Genomic DNA, 19,259 nt, shown 5'->3' with positions numbered 1-19,259 from the left:
CGAGTTTACTCGACTGAATCCGTCTAATCTGATTTATTTAAATATATATAATATATTATAAATGCGAATTCTATAAGGAATCTTACAAAATATATAAATGAACATATATCGATATTTCAAGATTAGTTATCGTAGGTACATGCAAAATTTATAAATCATTCAAATAAGTATATTATGAATGTGCGTTAAAGAATCTTTAAACATATATCGATATTTGAAGAATCTATGGATCAGCATTTATCGAATCTATCGATAAGCATTTATCAATTCCTTATTGATACCACATTCACATCAAATGATTTCCTAGAAGTTCGTAATATATAATATAGTAACCATCTTACTAACAATTTTTCTGATCTCACCCATTGTCAATTTACATGCTATCGATAATATTTCTTGCAGATTAAGCACACCCATTATTACAATCAAATATACGAAATTCTGTACAAGAACATTTATCAAAAGCCAAATTAAAAACTTATCGATTACATGGTACAGCTTTTAAAAATTGTTATCGATAGCAATTCTACATAGCTATGCATAGTTAACATCGTATCATCCAAGCATACATAAATATATTTTACCAATATGAATGGGATTTAAGCCAAATTTAATAATTACCAACGATAAATAATGAGTAGATGGGCAACTTTAAGTTGTGTCAGATAATGAACTAATTTGCTTAAGCGGCTTACGCAAAAACGGGCATTAAGTTAAGCTCTCTTTCGTTTTTAAAGCATTTCAAATCATTTAAGCGCGTTTTTTCCACATATTAATTTTATAAAGAACTTTTTCAGCTTTTGTTTGCTTTTGTGCGCTGACATTTCAGACTGAAATTTTAGCCAGAAAAAGTTTGCTGGGAAAAAAAGCGACAAATTTAGCAAATTCTATATCCACATTTAGTGTATTTATTTAGGCATTAATTTTTTTTCTTTTGAACAGATATTTGTATAGAAAAAATAAAGAATAACAAAAAGCAAACTTTGTCTTTTGGGCCGACGGAAATTAAATATAATGAAAATGAACAAATCTATTTACAAGCCTACATATTTTTCGTATCCTACAGACTTCCGCTCGTACTTAAATTAAAAACGGAGCTGAATGGCCAGAAACCAGAAGTCGCGACTGACCGACTGAGCAATACCCTGAAGTCTATGTAGTGCGCGATAATTGGACTAAGTATCGTCTTAAAAGCTCGATAGCTGCAATATATAATTTATATAATTGTAGTTTGTTATCGATTTTTATCGATTTCATGAAAACTATCAGAGCAATGTATGCATTTTAATGGGAAGTTTTTCAGCGTTTTCAGCTGAATCTATTTAAATTTGATAACTAATAACTATTTTTATCGATTACATGAAAATGATCGGTTGAGAGGAAGCTATCAAATTTTATTACAGAGATAAACAGCTTATATATTTTCAGCAGTTATCGATATGTAATAACTGATTACTAAAAACTGAGATATGTATAAATTATAAAACTCAAGCTATCGAATTTTATTGACGCATGGAAAAGCCGCACCAAGCATGAATTCATCTGATTCCGATGAAGTATATTTATGATTGTTAATATCGCATGAAACCTCCTACATTTCAATTTGAAAATTCATTAACACCTGTGTTTACATTTTTTTTTTATTATTAATTTATATCTTTTAGTTTTTTATATTTTAACTTATGTTTTCTATAAATTATTTTATCCATATTGAGCGCGGCATCAATGGAACTTTATATAAATTAATTGAATTGTAATTAGCATGTTACACATATCTCCACACAGCGATACGAATCGTATTTACAAGCCCCGTTTTTGGAAATGTGGAAAATAAAAACAAACGCCTTCGTTCATCGACAAATCGCTGGCATGTAGGCATTAGCATATGCTGATAATCTAGTATACACCTGACCATAATCGGCTGCTCTGTAATTAATAATGCGCATCGAAATATATGTATGTATGTTTATATAGCCAAGCAATCAAAGAAATGTCTTAACTATACGGTTAACGAAATCAAATTAAATTACGACTCACCAATAAATTAATAAAACGAGACGAAATTTTGGCAATTTCTGTTGGTATGCAAGACTGCTGGATACCCTGTAATAGTTGAAGCTTGTTAATGGAACTGTAATATATGCAGATAATTTTAGATACAATTTTATAATATTTAAAAACAAACTGTTTCTTCTATATAGTTATCTCTATTCCGTTCCTTCTTTTCCGTTTCCTTGGCTGTCTATATATGTATATATGTATCTCTGTCTAAATGCCTCTCTATCTCCGTCTCGCTCGCTCGCTCTCTCTCTCTCCGTCTCGTTTCATCTCTCTCCATCTCTCTCTCTCTCTCTCTGTAAGTCGTTTTCACCTTCTCTCTATCCCTCTCTCTTTCTCCCTCTCTCTCTCTCTCTCTCTCTCTCTCATACATATATATATTTATCTGTATTTATCTTTCTATATATCCATCACTCTCTCTTTTCTCCTTCTCCCAATCTCTTTCTCTTGCGCTCAGTATCGCTCTTCATCATAATCTCCAAAACGTGGTATCAAATGTCATATCATTTGCAAAAACAATATGGCTTTTAGCAATTCATTAACGCTAACAATATCTGCCTTCATTTGTAACTCTCTAATTTGATAATTTGTTAAGCTCAGGTAGAATTCGAATAGCATCAAAGTTAAAAAAAAAAAAGTTCCATTTATATATTGTGTATATAAGTGTATAGTATATAAATGTACATAGGTTGATATAACAATTAGTCTTATTAGGTGTTAGATGGCACAAAGCCAGTTTTGAGTTTATAATACAAACAATGTGAGGTAAAGACGCCCACGCATGCGATGAGAACCTCCTAGCCTAACCAGTCAAAAGTTGTCAAGTACGCGCTTATAAATAACCCAATGGCTAAGCTGGGCGCTTCACCTGCTTTAATGAATGAACAAGTAAATGTGAGTGAATGACGGACAGACGGACGGACGGACGGACGGACGGACTGACTAACTGACTGACTGTATATTCGCAAAGAAACAGCGAATGTGATTTTTAAAGCTCAGAGCAACAATAAAGCGTCTCAATGGGATGTGACTGACTGCAAAATACCCGCCAAAAATAGCTAAATTTTGCTAATGTTATGGAAGATAATAATCCATGGGCTTATTTGTGGAGAGGTTCTCAACTGTGGCAAATAGAGTTTCGTTAGTCAGAGTTCTACGCTTTCAAGGAACTTGCAGGAATTTTAGGCAATAAATACAAAGAAAACCGTATAGCAGATCCCTATAATTTATGGGTATATTTATAGAGATGATCTTAACTCTAAATTTATTGAACAGAGAATTCTTGACACAAAGGACTTACAGCTCTTTAGCTAATATGCCACACCTCCAAAAGACTACAGAGCTAGCTTTCTAGCCCATAGCCATACCTTCAAAGAACTTGTTGAATTTTGTAGCCAATCTCAAATCAGACAACTCTCTAAAGGTATTATGGAGTGGCACTTTGGGGGTATGCTCCAACCAATATACCCCTGTCGCAGCATGAATGCGCATCAATAGCCAAACAGAACGACAATAAAAAGCAGTTCCGACTGCGGCAAACAGAGGCCCAAGTTTGTCAAGTCAACTGAGTCGCTGGCTGACGTCTGGATGACGCCAACATTGTCTCAATTCTCAGCTGTTCTCAGCGGCCTTTTTGGAGAATGAGAGAGACAGAGAGAGAGAGAGAGAGAGAGAGACTCGTACTGAAGCTGAGCTGGAGACGGAGGCGTTTGCCTGGCCTGGACAGACTTATAAATAGCCCAGGTCCGTCTAGCAGACGCTTCAGTTCAAATTTAACGCTTCGAGTGGCATAAATATTTCACATAATATTCTTTATTAAATAATACTTAAAAACTAATCAAATATACATATACGTATATATATAATTGATATCAATTCTTTCGTTGTTCTTAAGAACTTTAGCTAGAAAATGGTGAGTGCCCAAGGGCCAAGTGGAGACAGCGATTCAATGTAAACAAAACGCTTCAAAATAATGAAGTTGTTTTCATTTTTGTTCTATTTTGTTTATTTTTTTCGTATTTTTTCTCAATTTTTTTTTGTTTTAAATAAAACACAAAGACAAGACATAAAAAATGCATTAAGTACGCTACGTGAGCAATATATATTCAACGACAATAACAACAACAGAAAATAATAAATAAATAAAACGAAAACAAAAAAAAAAAATATATATATTCAAAGTCGGCGTCACTGGAAAATCCCTCGGCTCGAGTTCTATTTGAAGTGTTTACTTCCGGCACAATAGGCAAAATGCCAATAAGTCCGACTCTCAGTCGAGGCATATTGACTAAGCAAAGTAATTAGTTCGACATGAATCGGATGAGTCTAGGAAATTATCATATTTCAATTGGTTTGCTGTGTTCTATGTGAAATCGGCTAGAGAATTGCTTAGAATTTTCAATTTACTATAATATTTACTGTAAAAGTCGTATGATGGTGCCAGATGTGCTCTTTAGAGTTTTCTAGTCTTGAGCTTAATTTTCCTTTTTTTTTATTTTTGTTTATTTATATAAAGTAATATGACTCTAGATCTCTCTCTCTCCCTTTAGGCCTAGGTAGAAATGTTTTAGTGGGCTAATGAGAATATTTAACAATTCTTCAACAATTTATTTTTCAATTTTTCATTTCATATCATGTCATCGTATAATAGGTGTGTATGCTCTAGCTGGGAGTGTCCACTAGTAAATACTCAGTAGCCCATGCCATTCCAGTTGTTTTATAAGACTTTTATGGGATTTTTATGTTAGGTATACGAGAGTTATTCATGCAGTATATATGTATATTCCAAGTATGATGGGGCCTTCCTTCTATTTCTTTCTTATAGACCTAGACTAAGAGAATCAACTAAAATGTTTATGCTCTTATTCTTCATCCGTTTCTCCACAAATGAATTTCATTTCTTTTTATTCGCTAGTCTATTAGTTACTCGTCTTTATCCACCAACTCCCATACTTCCGATCGGTGGTTATACTTATAATACGAAATATTATTGAAATATAATCAAATTTCATATCGATTCTTATCGATTTCGAGAAAATGGATGAATTATGGCATCTGATAACTTGACTTTCATTCCTTGAAATCGATTAATATCGATATTACATTTCACTTATATATCAGTAATATTTCGTCATAAACTATGTACATAGATACACATATTCGAGTCTTTGTAGACAGACGATGCTGATAGAGATAACGATCGAGATAGAACCACATATCATATTCATTCCATAGCTTACAGAGCTCAATCTCTTCACTGCCAGTTACATACACTTGATCAAAAGCTTGATACTTTCAATGGGCTTAGGGCTCCTAATAAGCAAATAGGGGCATTGAGTTTGAGTATGACGCGATGATTGCTCAATTGCCTACTACGGCAGCTCTTTACTACCATTTGTAGACTTATATGGAAGTTTGTAACACTCTCAACTCACAAATGGATATTATTCATAATGAGCAGTTCCAAGTATACACAAGAAGCTGTAAAGCCTGAACAATAACCGAAGCTGAACGCGAAGTGCGAGAATAAATTTATAATTCCTATTTACACTCTGGTTAGGTAAACTGCAAAGATTTGTTAGCAATCGCACTTACGTATCTATTTCACTCAGGGAACTGCTATAGAAACTCTAATTTATGCCAGCTTTTAGGAATTAGCTCTGAAACTCTTGTTTCAGTTAACGAATTACCCAAGATCGCTTAGGCTCTATATAGACTAGGCACTAAACTAGGCTAATCTATCATGTCACATCGGCTTATGAGCTAATTAGCTCAAATGACATTTGTCAGCCAGCTGAGATCAGCTAAAGTTCCATAGAAATAAAGATACATACATAGATAAATATATATATGTATATATGTACATATCTATATATGATATATGATACAAACATTTGAGATATCTCCTTCAATTTGTATTATTAGCGAACGCCCCCACTCTTTGGCAATGCGACCTTGTGGCAGCTGCCGTATATATGTATGTACATGCCCAAACGGGCCAAAAGCGATTCCGTCAACCAGCTGCCAATTTGCATAATCTGGCCTAAAGTGATTTGATTCATATTTAAGCTGAAATCGAACGCGTTTCACGAAATGTGTCATGCGCCAAGCAATGATCAGCTGCTACAAATAGAACTAGTATCTCGATGACATTTCAATATAGGCCACAGCACAATAGTCAGCCATCCATCCCCGTTTGCCAGCTACCAAAATTGGCAGCACAGCTGCTGGCCAAGCGCAAAAGTTTCAATCGATTTCCAGTGGCCCAGCGAAAAAAAAAACAACAAACGAAGACGAAACGTTTAATCGTGTTTGAGCACACGATGACGCCTTCACTTTATATATGTATGTAGAGTATATACTCTCTTCTATTGGGTACTCGGACTGAAGCACACGTTTGGTCATCAATGATAAATTTCTTGATATTTGATAAAGCACTAAGTTTAAATGATAGATAGTCGAGACTATCAATAAGCATCAATAATATTATCTATTTCGGATGCATTGACCCTTGAAGATTTGAAAGGGTCAGATTCTGCAATTCTTGTAATGCATCTGTCCAGTTCTGCTGTGGTTTTTGATGAACATCCACGTGTTTCTTTTTTATTTTGCACCCTTATAGCAAAATTAAGAGATCTGTTCATCAGTTTGGCGATTTCCCTCAAAGATTTGCCACTCCTTATAAGGTTTTTAGCAATTCTGCGTTCCTCACTAGAACAATGAATATTCCGACCCATCTACATATGATATTGATTTTTTTTTTTACTTATAACATCTCTATGAAGACTACTTAATATTATATAACAATAGAAGACGTTTTTCTTTGGTTAAAATTTTTTTCCAGACTGAAGAGATCGAGTGTACCTATTATTTTCAGCAAGCTCTTTTCAATGAATTGTGACTAAAAAAAATTTACGGGAAAATACAAAAAATTTTTTTGCATGAATCATATTGCCAGATGGTTTCCTTAAAGTTACCATCAAATTTTTTTCAAAAATATCAAAAATTAATTAGTTATGACAGAATTTCTAAAAAAAAATTTGGTGTATCTATTATTTTCATCATGAGTGTATGTACATATATATATGTATATATGTGTATATACATTTATCATACATACATATATAACATATGCTATACAAATCAATTTGTCTTATATAACTATAAATTCTGTTGGAGTTTTTAATCTTTATAGGACTTTAGCTTGATCCAGCACGATTCATACTAAATTCGATAGCTATATTTAAGCAACAATTATGAAACTATCGAATAAATTACATTTTTGTAATATTCAATAAATATTGCCATCAAAATTCTCACTATCACAAATCAATATTCTGACAATTCAAATAAAATAAAATTCGTAGAAATCAATTTATAATCTTATATATGTATATATATTGCTTTACGCTATTGAATCTAATTTAAAGTTAACTATATCATTTTTAACGGCATGAATACAACTTACAAATATTATAAAGTGAACGTAATATCTCAATATTATCAATCTTATCTCAGTATTATAGCAATTCAGGTAATATCTCGCATCATGCTTCTATTATAGCAATTCATTTTCTGGTCAGCCTTTACAAGAAGAATAGAAATGACCCATAAATTGAATTTGTGTAGCTTAACTATTTCTTAACTTTTGCTCCCTAGACACATATGCCATAAAAGCTATATGCAATCGTAAGCAATAAATAGATAGCGCTTACATATCTATTCATACTTCTGTGAAGAGAGCAGTTTAAATTTCTAATAATCTCTTGACAATAAATCTATTTTATGCCAGTTCTTTGGAGTCGAGGGTATTTCAGCATCGATCTTCTATGTTTTTTTTTTTTTTATGTTTTTAAGTGAATTTAGTTAGTTCTAGTGAATCCCATGACGCACCGCCTCGCACGTTTGGCATTTGTAAAGCGTTTCGAATCGCGTTAGATGAGTGCGCATAAAGCATGATTCAACTTTAACTTTGGTTTTGACTAGAGAGAGACACTGCTATAACTTAATATATACATATATGATATAATATATATATAAAATAATACAAGATACTATATTTATAGAGTATGTGCTAGTCGACTATACAAGCGATTCGAGTAAATAAATGTAGAATATAGTCAAATATTTAAAATTAATTTGAATTTTTATTATACATATCTCTCCCCTCTCTTCCTCGCCCCCCCCTCTCTCTCTCTCTCTCTCCATCTCTTCCACAGCTCCCACAGCCATCTCAGCTACTGGGCGTGGCATTGCTACTACTGGCCCTGCTCTGCCCGAGTACAGTTGGCAAAAAGCTAGAGAAGCGCTGTGTCAACTGCTCATATCGTACGTATTACACCTACGGCGATGGCCGTTCCCTGCAGCGCGTTATCTATCAAGATCCGGTCTACACTCGTGGTATTTAAAAAGCAACAAATTCTAAATTCTATAGAGCACAAGTCTTGTGTCCATGCTAACCGAACAGCACCAACTACTGACCCAACTATAAGCTATATATATGCATATGTATATATGTATGTATATGTATATATGTGTGTGTAACAACTGTAGATGAACTAGAGTTATATAGAGATATAAGATATATCTAATATAGAAGAGAGTTTTACCCAATGAGTAACATTGATTAACAACACTCGCACACTCACTTCCTCTATAGCCCTCTCACTCTCTCACGCACGCACACACACACACACACACACACACACTGACCTCACTTGCATACTATGTACATCCATCCATAGTTAATCGCTTAGTGTAAATTAGCATATCACAATGCACCAAGAGACACCTTTATGCAATGCTCCACACCTTTTTTTACTCCAACCCCACCTTCTCCCCCTCACTCGGTCCGCCCATCCGCCCCCTACTTTAGCTGCCCAGACCTATGGCTGCAGTGGCAGTCCGTGCGGCGTGAATGCCATTTGCCAGGAGGCTGCCGGCGGCCGTCCGGTCTGCTCCTGCCCGCCCGGCTATAGCGGTAATCCGCTTACGCACTGCAATCGCGGCGAATGCCTGGACAACGTCGACTGCCGCGGCGACCTCCAGTGCAAGGATAATCGTTGCGTTAACCCCTGTGTCGGCGCCTGCGGCATTGGCTCCAACTGTGAGGTGAGTGCGGCCACCCATGGCCAATGCATCCATTGCCATTTAGCCATTTAGCTCAGCCACAAATTGTTTTTCAACTCTGCCGCATTCTTCCGTCCACCGTCATCCCTTAGGCCAGAAATCACGTTGCCGTCTGCAGCTGCCCAGCTGGCTACAATGGCGATCCCTACACCGCCTGCCACCTGAACGATCCAGGTAAGAGCACTCGAATTCGCATCCCAGCAGATCTCAACTGTTTCACAGACATTTGCACTAAGGCAAGCCGATGCCACTTCCACAATACTCGCTCATTAAGTGAAGCGAGCATATTGGTTTTAGAGAGAGTTGCAGACTTGGAATTTGTCACAGATAAAAGTCTTATAATAGTCTATATACATTTATCTGATTAATATATATTTTATGGAGCTATACAAGTTAGAGCTGTTATTGGGAATAAATTTGTATAGATGATCATTTTTACTGCTTTCTAGGCAACTTAATCTGATCAGAAGTTAATTTAAAATACATCTATTTAGAGCTACAGAGCTTGCCAACAAAGGGTATAGATCATAGTAGGACTTATATCTAGGTGAATGTCCAAGTGAGATACAGATATCTAGATTTTCGAGCAAAGTAAATTCAGTTAGAACTATATCTAGAATATATGTATATCTATAATGAGATATATGTATATCCAGAATTTTAACTTTTGTGCTCATAAATACATTTATTTTACCCCAAGATCCAGCAGATCTTGAGGATAGATTTAATCTGAGCAGAAGTTAATTTAAAATACATCTACATAGAGCTACAGACCGTGCCTACAAAGGGTATATATCGTAGTAAGACTTATATCTAGGTGAATGTCTAAGTGAGATATACATATATATATATAGATTTACGAGTAAAGTAAATTCAGTTAGAGCTATATCTAGAATATATACTCATAATGAGATAATTGTTTATCCAGATATTTAGCTCATTAATACATTTATTTTACCCCAAGATCCAGCATATCTTGAGGATAGATTTTTATAGCACTGCATCAGCACCAAATAGCTGAATATAGCTTATCTTAGCTGATTCGGGAAAATGTCTATGGCAATACAATTGTCCAAGCTGCCTTGGAATAACTTCTATAGCTCTAAGCCTGGCATGGCAAAACTTGTCCAGGGACAAACTGTTCACACTCTATATATACAATATTAACTGGATAATCCAGTCAGGCTATAGCAATATGCCATGCCTACCTCTTAAACTAACTAAATAACTATACCAAAAATATTTACATATATATGTCATAAGCAAATCCGTGTTCAAATCCCAGCCAAGCCCAGAAATAGTTGAATCGATACCTTCCACACATACATACATATATCCATATCAACAACAATATATAGTTATTATTATTATTGACATTGTTGTTAATTGTTGAAAAGTCAATCAACTGGTTTTGACCAAAAATTACCTTCTTTGGGGCTAGGTCGCAATATATATGTATATAAACATTCGTATGTAGGTTGATTTACTGCCATGCATAATATTTGCGCTGAATACAATACGAAAACAATGACAACAACAACAATAACAACAACAACAACAACAATGTACGCCCAATACGAGACGCACTTGCTCTTTGTAACATTATGGTAATTAGCTGGGTATTTTGTTACGTAATTGTCAAGATCAAGGACAGGCCAAGTAGGCGAAGGCGAAACACCGTAGCAAACCAGAAGCGAGTCCAAGTCGATACTCGTTTAAAGCGGCAGCTAGCCTAACAGTCAGCCATTGGGGCATAGCCGAATGGCGAAGCACTTTGAGCACAGGTGACAGCAGAGATACGTAAAATATATATACATATGTATATTGAAATTACAGAGTATCTACCCGTCAGTCACAAGTTAGTCACTGACTTGAGGCTATTTACCATTAAAATTCCATGTGAAATCTGTTTGAGCAAGTACAAGGTACTTCAGTGAACCGGATTGACTTCGATTCGATAATCGATTTGCAGCAATCGATTGCATTCCAGATTCATTCAAAGTTTTACCTTAAACGTCTATCGGTTAGATAGAAAATTAGCCATTTTCATAATTCACGTCTGTTGAAATCAAGCATGACAAATTGCAGACCTACTCATAATCGATAACACACATACATATATATTTATAGATCGATAACTATTATTGAATACAATTCGTTGCAGTAAGCAGACAGTAAATACTACAAATTGTATGCTATTCAAAATCGATAGCAGTGCTCGATACACATACCGATAATTATCGATATGCGATATCGATAGCTTATAACGCTATTTGAAATATTTCTGAACTGAATTTGAGCTCATCCTAAAAATACTTGATTTGCATTTCCAGGATAGCTTATAGCTAAGCGATAAGTATGGTTAATGCCAATCGATAGCTACACTTATCGAGGACTAGCACTATGAAACTAAGCTATATATAGATATATGTATGTACATATATGATTATTAACATTAAAGCCTATACTTTAGGACAACGAACTCACTTAACGATAATTGTGCTTATCGATAACCACTTGGCAGCGATGCAGCCTGCAAATAGAGAAAGCTTTATGGGCCTAGAGGTTATAGCTGACCTATGTGCATACTGCCTGAGGACTCATGTCTAATGAGCTTATACCTTTCCCCGCTCGCTCTCCTCTCATAGAGTATAATATTGGTCGTCTATCGAAAATGTAATGTTATTGTTTTAGTCTGTTTTGGTGATGGCATGATGGTGCTGCTATTGTTTGGTTATTGTGTGATTTATGCAGGGTCATGTTATTCATGTACAGGTCTGTGGGTCCCCGGCATTGACCCCTTAAGGATAGCCGCTCCACGCGCCCGGCACACACCTCGCACTTATCCTCACACGCACTTAAGGACAGCAACAAAGCGCAAATAATTGTTGCTGAAGGAGTGGAAGAGGGTGAGGTAGGGGGAGGGAGAGAGAGAGTGAGAGTGAGTGTACGAGCAGGAGTTTTAGTTAGGCTGCGTCCCACTTGAAATGGCACTGAATAAATCGGCATTGGGGCCATTGCCGCACATTTCTGACCCTGTTCAAATACTACATAAGTAGTCAAAGCTCATTTATGCGCATAATTTTTACTTATAATTTGCTTTTTCCTTTCCTTTCCGTTCCTTGCCGTTGCGTTCCGTTCCGTTCCGTTCCTTGCCGAATGCGTAGCCAGTTGAAATTTTCTGTTTCTTAGTTTCTTAAGCGCTCAGTTCGTTTTTGTTCTCTATCCCTGCCCCTCTCTATCACTCACTCGCTCACTCTCTCTCTCTCTCTCTCTCTCTCTCTCTCTCTTTGTATGCGATGCCATTCATTGATGATGATGATTATGATTATAATGGAGGCAAGTTTCTAAATTGGTATTTGTAGCCATGACAAAAGTTGTGCCATAATCGCTGCAATGGCTAAGAAAAAGTCAACTAAGAGCCAAATGCTTATATTTATTTATAGAATTCCTCAATTTGATACGCAACGCGTATCCCCAGCCAACCCCCCCCTCCCCCCTTAGTGCTCCAACTACCAACTGCTCCTTTGTGGCTCCAGCTCCCCACATTTCAGCTTCATCTAGCCGAAATGACCCCAACAGCCGCTAACTAAACTATTCAGAGTTCACCAAATGGCCAATCTATATATATGTAAATATGATTTACATAATATTTAATATGTACATACATGTATGTATGTATATGTGTTATATTATTCATTTATATGTTCATATATTTCCACACCCTCGATTTATGGGCTCAAGCCAAATGCTAATTGTACATGCTAATAAATCAGATTTCAAATACATTTTCATGCTAATTGGAAATTTATTTAAATGCTGTCGATGCTGACAAACAAACATACATTTAAATACATACATATATTCATAAAAATAAATCAATTATTCAATTTCAATGATTTGCAAAAACTTTACTTTTAAAGTTAACAGACATTGAATTTGTTTTTAAATTTATTTTTAAAGTCAATTTTCACTTTATATATTAGCATTAGCTAGAGAAAATCCAATAAAAGACCAATTCAAGTATTAAATCTTATTGGCTATATAAACAGAAGAAATGGCAATGGAAAAGGAAGGGAAATCTTATTGGATTGGATCGATGGCCGATCCAATTAGCAAATCCTATTGGATATTCAAAATGCTAGAGGCTATCGATAACTTAAACAGCTGCTCAAATATAACTATCGGATGAATACCAGACGATTGAATTTTAAATAACTTTCAAGTTAATTAAAAGAATTTAGTTAGAATTTCTCATAGAATTTTAGTTCATATCCTTGAAATGGCACAGCTTCAACAAACTATCCGCATATATTACCCTATACATATCCCTCCAACCGAAAATTCACAAATCTTGCACTTCTTTGCAGAGGAGCAGTGTCATCCGAGCCCGTGTGGTATTAACACCAAATGCGAGATTATTAATGGCGTGCCCACCTGTTCCTGTCTGCATGGCTACCTGGGCAATCCGTTGAGCGGCTGTCGCCACGAGTGCGAGCGAGATAGCGATTGTGGCGGACGCGATATGTGCAGCAATTTCAAGTGCGTGCCCTCGTGCGGCCAATGCGGCATCGGCGCCAATTGCAAGTCGGTATCGAATCACCGGGCAGTGTGCGAATGCCCCAAGGGCTATATTGGTAGCCCGTATACGGAATGCCGGCCGGAATGCTATGGCGATTCGGACTGTCCGGCTGGCCGGCCGGCCTGTTTCTATGGCATCTGCAAGAACACCTGCGACGGCGCCTGCGGCATTGGTGCCGATTGCAATCTGCGCGGCTTGACGCCCGTCTGCAGCTGTCCGCGCGACATGACCGGCGATCCCTTTGTGCGCTGTCGCCCCTTCACCAAGGAGGATCTCTGCGAGCCGAATCCGTGCGGCACCAATGCCATCTGTGTGCCCGGCCACGACAACACCGGACGCGAGCGACCCGTCTGCAACTGCCTGCCTGGCCACACCGGCAATCCGCTCTCCCATTGCTCACGTGTAAGTCAATAGCCGCCAATCACTGGCCCAATAACTATTATATATGTATATTTATATGTATATATGTATGTTTTATTTTGTGTTCCGCACAGGGCGAGTGCCTCAGCAACAACGAGTGCCCGGACCACAGGGCCTGCATCAACTACCAGTGCGTCGATCCGTGCATTGGCAAGTGCGCCACCGGCGCCAGCTGCCAGGCGAAGGCACATCTTGCGGTCTGCCGCTGTCCACAAGGACAGACAGGGGATGCGCTCGTCTCCTGCCGCCAGACGCGCACCTTCCCAGTGGCCAAATACCACTAATGTGACCCCACCCAACCATCTGAGTGGTTGGAGAACGCCGACCGCACTGCCTGCCAACACACGCTTTACACACTGTTTTCAGAAGTCGGCCTCCAATAAACGAAATCTTTATTTAATGCACTTAATTCACTGACAACTTTCGACTTACACTGCAATAAAATGAGCTACATATTTATGTATTTTAATAATAAACAAACAAAAAGTGTACATTATGCTTCGAATAGTAAAGTTTAAATATGATGATTACAGGCATATCAAACATTCGCTTACAAGACTCAAAATACAGAACCAATCATTCTAGTTAAAGATACAGAAAGTCTTTGCCTGTGCTTTAATGAGAACTTACAAAAGCTCTGTGGCAAAGAAAATTCAAATGTGGCGCCCAATGTCAACACACATTCGATACGCAAGTAGGGCTGGCTTATGTTATCGATAGACTACAAATATATCGCATTAATATTGACGTTGCCACATGTTGTAAATTTCACTTTAAAAACAGTGCATCAAAATATATAACTAATAAAAAAATATACAAATACATAACGACACTGGAATATTTTTTTTTTTAATTAAAATAAATTTTATTATTTAATAATGCTCATATCATTTTTCTCTTGTGTCCTCTTAATACGGCATGCATGCATGAATACATATGAATATATCCATATATATATATATATTTATATATATATATATATATATGTATATATATATATATATATATATATATATATATATATATATATATATATATATATATATGTATATAACTAACCCTAGTCAAGTACTACATATACATATATACATTGGTAAATATACACATACACATATATATATTTGAAGTAATTAACTATGCACTTTCTAAAAGTTTGCCCATTAAATAATTATATTTGGTGTTGTAACACAACAAATATGTATAAGATTTTCGATTTTTGTTGAGTCTATATAAATATATATATATGTATATATAAAATACGTTCATATACAAAAAATTATATATCAGTTTCATATCTAATTGGCAATTCGTAAATAATTTGCAAATTAATGTACAGTCACGAATATTAAATGAATCGCTCATTGTAATTAATTAACTAAATGAATAGTGAACTGAGTTATTTGGAAGTCGATTAGCAAAAATGTGGAAGTTATCAGCTATGTATGTATGTATATACGATCTCAATATGATCATAGGCAGGTTAGGATCAGCCTAACTGAACTGTAGAAAAATAGTTGCAAGTGTGCAAAAATACAATCTGCTTTCAAATTTAACAATATTTCTTTTGATATATACTAAAATTGTAGTATTTCAAGTTTCCATGACGAATGCCAGCGATGGATAAACCATATTTAAAACCATATATTAAATTTGTTCTCAATGTGTCAGCTGCACATTCCCACTTATTGTTTGATTTCTCGTTATTATTGTAAATACAATTTTACTTGGTTTTTTTTTTTTACTTTTTGCTTATATATATATTTATATATATATTTTCTTGTATAAATATGCAATTTGATTTTTTGTTTTCTTGTTTACTTTAAATTTATACATATATGTATATATTTATAAATACATATACACATATATACTATATATATATATAAGTATACATATATATATGCATGTATCTGTATAATATGTATATAAATTGCTAAATACAATTAATTGCGCTTTACACTTTTAATGGCTCTGAGGCATCTATAAAAATTAAAACAAAAAAAAAAACAAAAAAAATTGTCTCGTGTGTGTTTGTGTGTAAACTACATATGTTTGTCTAACAATGTTTAAGTTGTGTATGTGTGTGTGTGCCATATGAACCTGTACTACGCGCCCCCACGACGTATCCTCGTCAACATGCTATCGCTACTAGTGCTGCTGCTGCTGCTGCCGCTGCTGCTCCATCGCTTTCAACTGCAACATTTGTTAGATTTCCCCTTGTTCTTGTTCTGTTTTATTATGATTCGATCCTTTTGCTGTTCATCGGAGGCGGTACGCAGCTTATGATCCAACACCTGTCGCGTTATGGACAGAAACATATCCTCCACATTGAGGTTGTCTTTGGCGGATGTCTCGAACAGCTCAATATCCATTTGCCGCGCAAAACGTTGCGCATCCTCCGTTATGACCACCTTACGATCCGGATCATCATTCTTATTGCCCACTGAAATCATTATTATTAAAACTTGCTTCGATCGTACTTCCACTAGCTACTCACCTAATACTTTGTTGACCACGTCGCAATTGTTCTGAATCTCCTCCAGCCAGCGACGTACATTCGCAAAGGAGTCACCATTCGTGACATCATAAACAATGATGACGCCGTGCGTGCCACGATAATAGGTGCTGGTAATGGTACGGAAGCGCTCCTGGCCAGCGGTATCCCAGATCTGGAGCTTGACGCGCAGGCCATTGATCTCGACGGTACGTATTTTGAAGTCGACGCCAATTGTCGTTATATAACTGCCCGAGAATGTGTCATCTGAGAACCGTATGAGGAGCGATGATTTGCCCACACCTGAAATAAACAACAGACTATTGTAAAATTGATCGATTGAAAGAGCTAGAGTGCACATACATGTGCATCTATGTAAATATATATTACATACATATATATATATATATACATATGTACATGCATTTGTTTACATGTGCAAGTGTGTGCAACAATAGTTAAGGTATTCTGTTTATACAACAACAAATCGTTTGGCAGCTCTCTAATTACAATTGCCGATTCGCCAAACGCCCTTAGGGCTTGCTTTGCGATGTGTTTATAAAAGTTCGCATTAAACGGCGACATTGGTGCAAATGCAACTCAAGAATACAATTAATAATAAATTAAACAAATGTTATTTAAAAATTTATTAATTAAAGGTAAGTCAACTGCGTAACAAATATTTATTGATGTCTTTTCTTATCGATTTAACCTTATTTACATCGATAAAAATGTTTTGGAGTCTAAGGCGAAAGTGTGGCAGTGAGAGCGAGCGGGAAAGAGAGGAAGGCGGGATGAGACAGATGAGTAATTAATGTATTTAGAAGCAGCTAAGCAGATTTCTAAGTTGTTTTACCTTACACATTGAGGGAACAACAGACAGAGAAGGAGATAGAACAAACGAACAGCTGATTGGGCGCAGATTAACCCAAACAGAAAACACAAACAAGGAAATCAACCGAAAAAAAATAATACACATGCCGAAAATACATAAATGGAATTGAGCACAAGCCATGCAGGCATATGCATGTTTTCTATTTTTTATTTTTGCTTTTTAATGGTTTGTTTCTATTTATACCGTTGTTGTTGCACTATTGGGCAGGTGAAAAACAAGCATGCGAGCTTGTTGTATGTGCAAAATATATGTATGTTGTGTGTGTGTGTGATTGTATTGAAGCAGCTTGCATGTGTATGGAAGTATGTATGTATGTATTTGCATTTGCACTTACCGCTGTCGCCAATTATAAGCAACTTGAACATATGATCAAAGTGGCGTGCCATTTTGGAGCTGCTGTTGTAATTTACAGTTAGTCGGCGTTAAGGTTGACGCTGGCGTTCAAGTTGAACAATGCAAAAATTTTGTGGAAAAAATTGTGTTCTGCTGCTGCTGCGGTTGTTACTGCTTTCTGCTGTTTGTTGTTGGTGTTTCTCTTTGCCTTGCCTGCGCCTTGCTCCCACACACACACATACAGACAGACACACCCGCACACATATACGTTGTCGTACGCGTCTGCCTCTCGCTCGCACTCGCAGCGCTGACGATGGCTGCTGCTGCCACTGCTGCCGCCGCCGGTCGCTTAAATATGATAAACTGTTGTTCTTGCTTGCGACTGCTGCTGCTTCTGCGTCTGCTGCTGCTGCTGCTGCTGCTGCGGGCGTGTGCGTGTGATAAGCTCGCTATTGTTGTAAATGTTGTTGTACGAAGATTTTTAGTTTGTTACTTGTTATTTAATTTACGTTAAATTCGCGTTAAAGCACTTAACGCGACTGCTGTTCCTACTGATGTTGGTGTTGCTTTTTGCATGTATTTATCAGCAATTCGATTGGGGAGGCGGCATTAAAATGTCAGACAGAGGCCGACTTGTTGTTATTGTTGTTGGCTGTTTCTCTTCTTCGGCTGTTGCTGGTGTATCGGTGGAAGCGCTGTAGAACTTTTGCTAATGCTGATTACGTTGAATATTTTGGGCTCTGGCTACTGTGCATATTTAGAAATAATACAAATACTATTAATGTCACACTGACATCGAACACAACGCATACGCACAATAAATTAGCAAGTTGACCTGTCTCTTTCGCACACACAATGCCAGCAAATTATGCTTCTCCTCTTTTTATATTATTATTAGACGTCGATTTTTGAAATCCCACACACATATATGCACTTTAGTGTTTAAATTATATTTGGTTTGTTTTGCACCTGCTATGCTGACTGCCTTTAATAAATTAATTAAATTTATATCCCTAAATTATATGCATTTTATGAGTAAACTATTACTAACGCACGTATATATATGGAATGGAGTACGGATAGAAAAAAAATACATCGATAGATATATCGATGGTACGAGCGATATACAAATAACTGTGGTGCTTTTCGACACAAAATATATCGATTATGAGAAGCATAATCGTTGTATACAAATACTATCAAAAATGATATTATCAACATTAAAGATTAAAATATCTATTAAAATATTAATTAATGGCTTCAGAAAATGAACCGTTGATTAGCTGTAATGAAATTGATACATTCAATTATAAAAATAATTCCAGTTTCTTTTTAATACTCTATCATCT

General features: G+C 36.2%; 2 protein-coding genes across 3 annotated transcripts; one reads left to right on the top strand and one right to left on the bottom strand.

Moving 5' to 3' along the window:
- The first annotated feature begins 3,808 nt into the window (after nucleotides 1-3,808).
- On the top strand, nucleotides 3,809-14,674 carry aspr (asperous). 2 transcript variants are annotated; one of them, XM_030387914.2, is made up of 6 exons: nucleotides 3,809-3,970; nucleotides 8,277-8,385; nucleotides 8,933-9,168; nucleotides 9,279-9,360; nucleotides 13,557-14,170; nucleotides 14,263-14,674. In XM_030387914.2, the coding sequence occupies exons 1-6, from the start codon at nucleotides 3,968-3,970 to the stop codon at nucleotides 14,470-14,472; spliced, it is 1,254 nt and encodes a 417-aa protein (XP_030243774.1). In that variant the 5' UTR covers nucleotides 3,809-3,967; the 3' UTR covers nucleotides 14,473-14,674. The 2 variants fall into 2 exon arrangements, with proteins under 2 accessions (XP_030243774.1, XP_030243772.1); XM_030387912.2 differs by having other exon boundaries at nucleotides 8,277-8,457.
- On the bottom strand, nucleotides 14,558-19,002 carry Rab35 (RAS oncogene family member Rab35). The gene is made up of 3 exons (XM_030387918.2): nucleotides 17,912-19,002; nucleotides 16,686-16,985; nucleotides 14,558-16,631 (listed from the first exon to the last, which is right to left on the bottom strand). The coding sequence occupies exons 1-3, from the start codon at nucleotides 17,961-17,963 to the stop codon at nucleotides 16,378-16,380; spliced, it is 606 nt and encodes a 201-aa protein (XP_030243778.1). The 5' UTR covers nucleotides 17,964-19,002; the 3' UTR covers nucleotides 14,558-16,377.
- Between the last annotated feature and the right edge of the window lie 257 nt (nucleotides 19,003-19,259).

This window comes from Drosophila navojoa, chromosome X (genome assembly GCF_054131105.1).
Source record: "Drosophila navojoa isolate 15081-1374.11 chromosome X, UAZ_NAV_1.0, whole genome shotgun sequence".
Lineage (NCBI taxonomy): Eukaryota > Metazoa > Arthropoda > Insecta > Diptera > Drosophilidae > Drosophila > Drosophila navojoa.
This window is presented reverse-complemented; position numbering and strand designations above follow the sequence as displayed.

Coding starts and splice junctions, on each gene's coding strand:
- aspr (XM_030387912.2), top strand. Junction 8,458..8,932: donor AGATCCGGTCTACACTCGTG/GTATTTAAAAAG, acceptor CCCCTACTTTAG/CTGCCCAGACCTATGGCTGC. Junction 9,169..9,278: donor GCATTGGCTCCAACTGTGAG/GTGAGTGCGGCC, acceptor GTCATCCCTTAG/GCCAGAAATCACGTTGCCGT.
- Rab35 (XM_030387918.2), bottom strand. CDS start 17,963: ATGGCACGCCACTTTGATCATATGTTCAAGTTGCTTATAATTGGCGAC. Junction 16,986..17,911: donor GCTTATAATTGGCGACAGCG/GTAAGTGCAAAT, acceptor TGTTTATTTCAG/GTGTGGGCAAATCATCGCTC. Junction 16,632..16,685: donor CGTGGTCAACAAAGTATTAG/GTGAGTAGCTAG, acceptor TAATGATTTCAG/TGGGCAATAAGAATGATGAT.